We start from the raw sequence: 8,114 nt of genomic DNA, 5'->3' as shown, positions 1-8,114 counted from the left end.
CCAGCACAGCATACACAGTGCAGGCATCAGGAGTATGTGATGTGCAACACTGTGTGTACAGTGGAGGGGCACAGGAATATGTAATGTACAGCATAGAGTATACAGTGCAGGGGGTCGGGAGTATCTAATGTACAACATAGTAAAGTCAAGTTTTTAATGCCATCCGTGTCCCCTTTAAGGAGATTCACACTCCATCACCATAGAGTGTGAAGGTGACAATAAATAATAAATTGTGAGTTGCCACCAGAACAGGAAGTAAGGAGAAATCGCCAGAGGACACTTCGTCCAGTATCTAAGAGGAGATTTCCCTAACTTTGAAGAGATTTTGTCTCAATTCCTGTCGTGGCTATGGGACAAGAAGTGAAATCTCCCAAACGGGAAGGGAATTAAAAATGAAGGATTATAAACGTCCTCTCACTATCCAAATATAAAAAAATGAGTTCTGGTTTCAGTTATACTTTAATTTCCCAATCCTCATAACAATTGACACAACTTTACCACACATACACAAAAAGCTGTCTGAGGTAATCACTTTGCATGGAACCTCCCTGAAATAAGGTTTTGCAGGTTGGGATGTCTGATATACTTACTCTGCAAACTTAATGAAGCTTAACTTAATCATTAAAAATAAATAGGCCTCTTTAAAATATTTGTGTCTGCCTCGCAAGCTCTGTGATATAAATTATGTATATTTAAATTAAATCTTCTCAAGTTTTGTCACACACAAGATGGCGGCCATCGTCAGCCAGCCGCTTGCTACGCCACTCCCAAGATGGCGGACGGTCCGCGGCTGCTCAGCCCTTTGGAAGCCGCATCACGTGACAGTGGTACTGTTATGCCACTCCCAAGATGGCTCCGAGTCATGTGACAGCGGGCGGAGCAGCGCTCTGTCAGCCGTATGTTGTGCCACTCGCAAGATGGCGCCGCCCAGGGATTGTCTTCTGCTGGTCGCGGGACTCTCGGTGTGGTGGTCGTACACGGCCTGTGCGTCTGCTGAGGATGGAAGCTTGAAGTGCGACGATCTGCGCCTGGGACAATATCCTGAGAGGCGGATTGTTAGTTATATGGAGGCAGGGAGCTATTCTATACTAGGGCACTACAAATACCAGCAATGGCCTGCCAGGGAAACCATAGAATTGCTGTCTAGAGAGATGTAAGGGGACCGGGGGGGCTATAAGAACCAGCAAAGCCATGCCAGCAAACTGGTCACACCAGCCTACAAAGAGCTGCAAATGTTTATGGCCTCTCTTAAAGAGACCCTGTCACCAGACCATTCATATGAATATATGTGCATTTAACGCATTGTAGAAGACTCCTCTGTGTAGCTATCCAAAACCCCCAGAGACTGACGCTGGGAGATGCCATGTTGGATGTCAGCAGTAACGCACAGTCAGAGCTGTCACCCAATGGGCCATAATGGGACAGTAGAGGGGTTCTTTCCCTAAAGAGGTGACAACATTGGGGTTTTCCAGAGCACAGATATCTGTTTTTAATTTGTATCTGTTTTTGCGCCTCATACATATTATTCTAGTGGCGGGGGTAGGCAAGCTCGGCATTTCAAATGCGGTTAAATTACCTTAAGGAACCATGCCTGTGGCTTTCAGAGTCTTCCAATACCTCATGGGACTTGTAGTTCCACAGCAGCTGGAGTGCTGATGTTGTCCGCCCCTGTTCTAGAGGCATACACTTGTTTCCTGTGTGTTTCATCAAATCTGCTTCTTTTTCTTAATCCTTGAACATATATTTGCCTGGACCCCGAAATAAACCCGGTAACGCAAGAACCCGTTAAATGTGCAAACTTGACAGCCATGGGTGAGTTGTTTCATTTTAAAGAGTATCTCGACAAGTGACATATGTAGTCCTGATTATGTCTGGACAGATCTCGGGTACGCCCCGTAAATCCTTTGAGTCTACAGTCTAATGTCTTAAATAGGGATGCACCTATACCGTTCATACCGGTGCTTCCGCTGCCATGGAGCCATCTACCCACGCAATCTGATTGCCCGAGAAGCTGGCTCCATGTTGTCTAACCTGCTTGATTGAGCTTGCCCGGGAAACCGGCTTTCTTAGCCAATCAGCATCAAACAGCTTCCTGGCCAATCAGGAAGCCAGGCGATGAGTAATGACCAGCCTCCCAGCTTCCTGATTGGCTGGAAAGCCAGCTCCATGCTGATTGGCTGGAAAGCTGGCTTCCAAGCCAATCAACATCGAACCAGCTGTTCCAATCAGCATGGAGCCCGTTTCCTGGCCAATCAGGAAGCTGGGAGGCGGGTGATTACTCGCCGCCCAGCTTCCTGATAGCACTGGAAGCTGGCTTGATGGTTCCCCTATGGCACTGTCATAGGTATCGGTGCATCCCTTATCTTAAAGGTATAAAGTATTATGACATTGGTCCAGCGTGGGCTGATGTAAGCATGCATATGTCATACTTGGTTGGCCCATGGGGATCCTGTAAAGCACTGAAGAGGCCAGAGCTTCTACATTGCTGACAGCGATCTTCCAGGTCCTGTAACGGCGCCAAGCTGAGCAGGTTCCCCTCTGCTCTAAGGACCCTGTAACACCATATCCAGTGCGTTCCGGCGTGGTTCGAGTCAGGAATGCACTGGACCTCATATATGAAGCCGGGCTGCGTTCTGGGGTGGGAGGTGGCACTGCAGTGCCATTCATGTCAATGGTGCGATTACCTGCACTGGAATGCAAGGTACAGGAATGCCCTCCGTTCCGGTGCAGTGCGATCGGAAAAAATAGTGCATGCAGCATTTTTTCGATCACACTGCACCGGAACGGAGGGCATTCCAGTACCTGGCGTTCCGGTGCGGGTGATCGCACTGTGGGCATGGGGGTCATGTTTGCGGTGCCATTGACATGAATGACACCGCCAAGCCCCCTCCCGCCCCAGAACGCAGCCCGGCTTGATGTATGCGATCCAGTGCGTTCTCAGACCTTGTCTCAAAATATCACCCTAACCGTCCACTCCGCTCTTCCCAAGACCTGCTTTCCAGCTCCCTAATCAACTCCTCCCATACTCGCCTCCAGGACTTCTCTAGAGTCTCTCCCATCCTCTGGAACTCCTTACCCCAACCTGTCCGTCTATCTCCCACCTTGACTGCCTTTAGGCGTTCCATAAAGACTCATCTCTTCAGGGAAGTCTATCCCACCTCGACCTAACCACCCAACCATCACATTCTCAAATAATTCATCCCCACACAACTAACTCCTCATGTATCATTTCCCCCTCCTCTTTTAGATTGTAAGCCCTCAGGGGCAGGGCCCTCCTCACCATCTTGTCTTGAATTTTATTGTGATTGTAATGTCTTCCTTATATTGTAAAGCGCTGCGCAAACTGTTGACGCTATATAAATACTACGTAATAATACCCAGCTCTGAAGAAGGGGGCATGTCCCCGAAAACACGTTCAGCAGTGGTAGCGGGACTCTGTGAGGAAAGCAGAGCTCTTGGATTGTCCTTCAATCGCTCCAATTTATTTCTTGGAACTGAAGAATTTTAACAAGCCTTGTGATGATGTCACAGCGAGTAATAAAATCAATTTCCTGCAACAGGAAAAAGGAATAATGAACGCTGGACCAGAATCTGGAGGGGGAAAGGGAGGTTTGGGGGTAAATTTGGGTCATGTCTGTACAAGTCCTTTAATGAAGGTATTCATCATGCACCTCTCTTCTTATCTTCTGCAGCTCCGTGTTATCCGGCACCTAATATTTCCTGTAAAGATTCTGCCGGGAACGTCACAACCTTCTCTGGTAAAGAAGTTGGCTTCTTCCGAGCATTTCCCTGCCGCAACGTGTGAGTACACTTATATTAATGTGCTTAACCCTTTCGCTGCCAGCGGCGTATGCCATACATCACTGGCAAGGGCCCCTTTAAAATGGGACTCTGTTTAGCTGTGTTATAAGCAAAAAGGTTGGCTTTACACTGGAAGCGATTCAGCCACCAGATCGCTTCCAGGGTACGGTGAAGACTTCACCCTCACGCTCCAGCACCCCTGCCTTGCTTACTGGTGTTGTATGCCCCTCCTGCCGACCCAGGACCAGCATCACGGGTGTCAGCAGGTAGAGGGAAGAGAGGCCGGCGAATATACATTCAAGGATCTCCTCTCTGCTGAATGGAGCTGGAAACGACGCGGATTGCACTACTTCTAGTTTCTCAGCTGTCTTTCACTGGCTGCAGAAGCCGGAGAAGTTATTCAAGAGCGATCTGCTAAAGATCAGTATTGTAGCAAAAGCCGCCTGTTTATTTTATCTTCCAATGTGCTATTTACTGCAGTCCTGCTTTACAGGGGCCAAAACCTGTAATTTACAGTCCTGGTAAGTTATTCTGGCACAATTATTTAACCGTAAGGAACGAGAGTGTATATCATGATTTGCTTTGTATATGAATTTATTTCTGTTCTACTCATTTCAGAAACGGTTATTCCTACAAAGTAGCGGTGGCCTTGTCCTTGTTTCTCGGATGGCTCGGAGCTGACAGATTCTACCTGGGTTACCCCGCTTTAGGTAAGACACTGCCCTCAATTCCATACTTTTATTGGCATTGGGGTTTTCTACTGATCTATGAATAATTTGGGTGACTGTGAATGACCCCCGCACCCCCCCCCCACACACACACAGTCCTCAAAGCTGAAGTTTGCATTTCCTGGTCCCTCTTCTACCCCTTATCAACATGGCAATTCAATATTTTCATTTTCATACCTTATTTAATTACATTTTACACCCAGTGGCATTATCCCTTTCTAGTTTTTTTAATATACCTTTTTTTTTTTTAGTCCCAGTGAAGTCCTCGCTAGGTTTCTGTGCTTCTCCTATGCAGTGCAGGCAGATCATAGCTGATGGGAGGGGCCAGCAGGGTGCTGTGATGTTTGCAGAAAGCTATGTAAAGCACCCTGCTGGCCCCTCCCATCAGCTATGATCTGCCTGCATTGCAAAGGCTCAGCCCTGATGCAAGCATTGGAATGGCTTTTGGGAGAAGTTTTACAAATATTGGCTGGATGGGTGTGTGTCAGTTGTATTTGCTTTTAGACTGCCCTGGTAAATGCTCACATGATGGTGAACCCCCATGATTTAAAAGAGCTGATTTCATACACAACTTGATTTTTTTTATTGAAGTGGAAATCCAAATTATTTTAATAGATATGTGATATGGAAAGAGTTATAACCTCTGTCGGCTTTTTAATGTTCAAGCATTATCCATATTCACCACCAAACCTCCCTGTATGCCATGTCCCAGCATTATTTGTTTTCTTGTAGCGTGAAACCGCTTTTATTACTCCCTGTGACATTGTCACCAGCACATTTTTGGCGGGACAGCTGCCGACAGGTCAATTGCTATGGATGTAGGCACGCCCCCAGAATTACATCTTCCAAGAGCCCTATCCCTACACACTGTGTGGGCAGGCTCTTGAAAGGCAACACAGCAAAATAGTTCTGTTGGAAAAAATATCAGTGTATTCATTTTTCATATTTCTGTAGTCCAACAGGCAGGTGAGACAATACTGGGATTTTAAAGGCAATGTGTTGTCCTTCCAAACAGGAAAGTTCGAGTGCAGTGGATTTATGGCGATCAACCACTACTTTTGTGTACTTTTAGAGTATTTTAAATGGATAAAACACAGGGAACTGTAAATGTATTGGAAAGATGGACTGCATGTTTTTATCTATTGCCACAGGAGACCCTGCCGCTTGCTGTCGGTGTCTACTGTGGGGGTGACATGCCTTCACTTCCTGTTCTGTCTGACACCCTTCACCTTGACTAGACAAATAGAGAGCGTGAATTGCACAGCCTGCACTTTAAACCTACCAGGAGTTTCTAACCGTTCCCTGCTCTGGTAAAAATAAAATGCTGTAAACTCCCCGTTATCCGGCATCCACAGGGATTGGTAGATTCCGGATAAATGTAGTTTCTGGTTGCTTGAGAGTTACTATTAAAAATAGGCCTAGATAATGCCACGCCCCGTACTATGCCACGCCCCGTACTATGCCACGCCCTGTACTATGCCACGCCCTGTACTATGCCACGCCCCGTACTATGCCACGCCCCGTACTATGCCATAACATAAGCTCTGTATTGACTTCATATTAATATTGAAATGCAGTCATCAAAAGCAAATTAAGACAAATAGACACAATCGTTTTTTTTTCTGGTTAGATGAGAGTTCTGGTTAGTTGAATACCAGACCACTGAGAGATTACTGTAATAAAAAAACTAAGTTTTGCCTATACTATACATATGCTTTAATAACATAGATAACGATTTAAACACCATGGAGATTATTTATTTTAAATTATTTTGATGTGGTATGGAGTTGTATTTTGCAACACAAAAACAGCACAATTGCTTTCCCAGACTTAAAGAAAAGTTTAGACCTCACACCTATAAATCGTCTACGGACCACAGTTGTGATAAGGTTTCTGTTATGGGTCTATTGATTTGGTAAGAACTTTGTTGTTACTTAACATAAAGTAATACATATTTGGTTGCTTTTTTAGGACAAACAATGCTTTGTTTTATGGATTCTATGAATTTTTTTATGTAACCCAAAGACAGAAAAATAACAAAGCTTAAAAAACTAATTCTTTTTTGATCAGAAAAAATAGTGTTGCTGAAGATAAAAAGTATAAACCTTATTCTGTCATTTAAAATGGCACTAAAATTATGATCCCGGTACAAAGCTTTGCAAAGTTCTTTAAAAAATGTGACTCCTTTTTTTTTTTTTTTTTCGTTTTCATTTTGTAATGCAACACTAAAAATGAATAAAACAAAATTAATATAAATGAGAAAAAAAGATCCTAACGGTTAGGAAAACAGAAATAAAATAACAGCAGGAAAATAATGGTTATGGGGATATGGAGGTAATAAGGTTAAACTAGCAGGGTTATTCACAGAAGGGTGAAGAGTTTGGAGAAGGCAGGAGAAGTGAACAATCTAGGACAAAATAGCTGAACCGGAAAGTGAGCGGAATTGGAGAATTTTTACAAATCAGCGATGTTGTCCTAAATTGTTCCCTTCTCCGGCCTTCTCCAAACTCTTCACCCTTCTGTGAATAACCCTGTAAGTGTTAAGAAGCGCTTAACCTTTTCACTGTCAAATCGTTTTTTGCACACATATTATAATCCACATTTTAGGGCTGAAAGTAACTTGGTGGCAGTTACAAATATTTACGTCGCATGATATTAGCTCAACTCTTTATCAAACCTAAATTTTCAGTAAAAATTACACTTATTAATTTTAGTGCTCAAAAGCACAATATCAAACCAATTTATTTTTCCAAAATATAAAAGAATAGGTTGTGCAGTCAATAGATACCCAACATGCCAAGCTTAAAAATTGGGTGTGCCCGTGAAACGGCAACAAAATACAGTATTATTTGTGGTGACTGGTACTCTTTTAGATGACATAAAAGGAGAACTATGGGGTTAAGTCTTTTCCCCATAGTTCTCCTTAGGGTAACGGGAAGACACAAACTAGCATCCTCCCGTCACCCTAAGCTCAGTATATAGGGAGCTGTAGCTCGCAGTATACTGAGACGCCGCAGCTGAAGTGGATCCCGACAATTGTGCCGGGATCCGCCCAGCTGCGTGATTGATAGCTGGCTCTGCCTATCTAGAGGCAGAGCCAGCTGTACCCGCCCCCTCCCCCGTCTGTTCCGCCAGTCAGTGCTGGTGGATCGGAGCAGGGAGGGGGGAATCCAGCCCCTCCCCTGTCAAGGCAGAGAGCTCTGACAGGATCGAGAGGTGAGCGAATGCCGGTATGTGTTCGCTCACCTCCCGATCTACTGAGCCGACCTGTGACAGTCTCATTGTCACAGGTCGGCTAGAACTATGAGGTGAGTGAAAAGCACTCACCTCATAGTTCTCCTTTAAAGGGCCCCCATCACCTCGCACATTCAGGGCAATTAGTGTCACCTTTCAACTTAAAAAAAACTGATTGTGCTCGATGACAGCTGAAGAGCCGCAAGTGATGCGGGGAGGAGATTGGTGAACGTGTGTAAAGGTGCCCATACACTGTACGATTCTCGTACGAGAATCGCGGGAAATCCCGCGATCGTACGAGAATTGTACAGTGTATGGAAGGCGTGCGACCGTTTCTACTGTACGGTCGCA

General features: G+C 45.0%; 1 protein-coding gene across 1 annotated transcript in view; it reads left to right on the top strand.

The window, feature by feature from the left end:
- Positions 1–866: 866 nt before the first annotated feature.
- TM2D1 (TM2 domain containing 1) overlaps positions 867–8,114 on the top strand; it is an 11,210-nt gene continuing 3,962 nt past the window's right edge. The window contains exons 1-4 of the mRNA XM_018553848.1: positions 867–1,036; positions 1,739–1,812; positions 3,693–3,801; positions 4,420–4,511. Coding sequence (XP_018409350.1) covers positions 918–1,036; positions 1,739–1,812; positions 3,693–3,801; positions 4,420–4,511 — 394 coding nt within the window. The 5' untranslated portion in view covers positions 867–917. The remainder of the gene's footprint in view (positions 1,037–1,738; positions 1,813–3,692; positions 3,802–4,419; positions 4,512–8,114) is intronic.

This window comes from Nanorana parkeri, unplaced genomic scaffold (assembly GCF_000935625.1).
Source record: "Nanorana parkeri isolate BGI_ZX_2015 unplaced genomic scaffold, ASM93562v1 scaffold131, whole genome shotgun sequence".
NCBI lineage: Eukaryota > Metazoa > Chordata > Amphibia > Anura > Dicroglossidae > Nanorana > Nanorana parkeri.
Note: the sequence above shows the minus strand (reverse complement) of the source record. Positions and strands in the feature narration are given on the sequence as shown.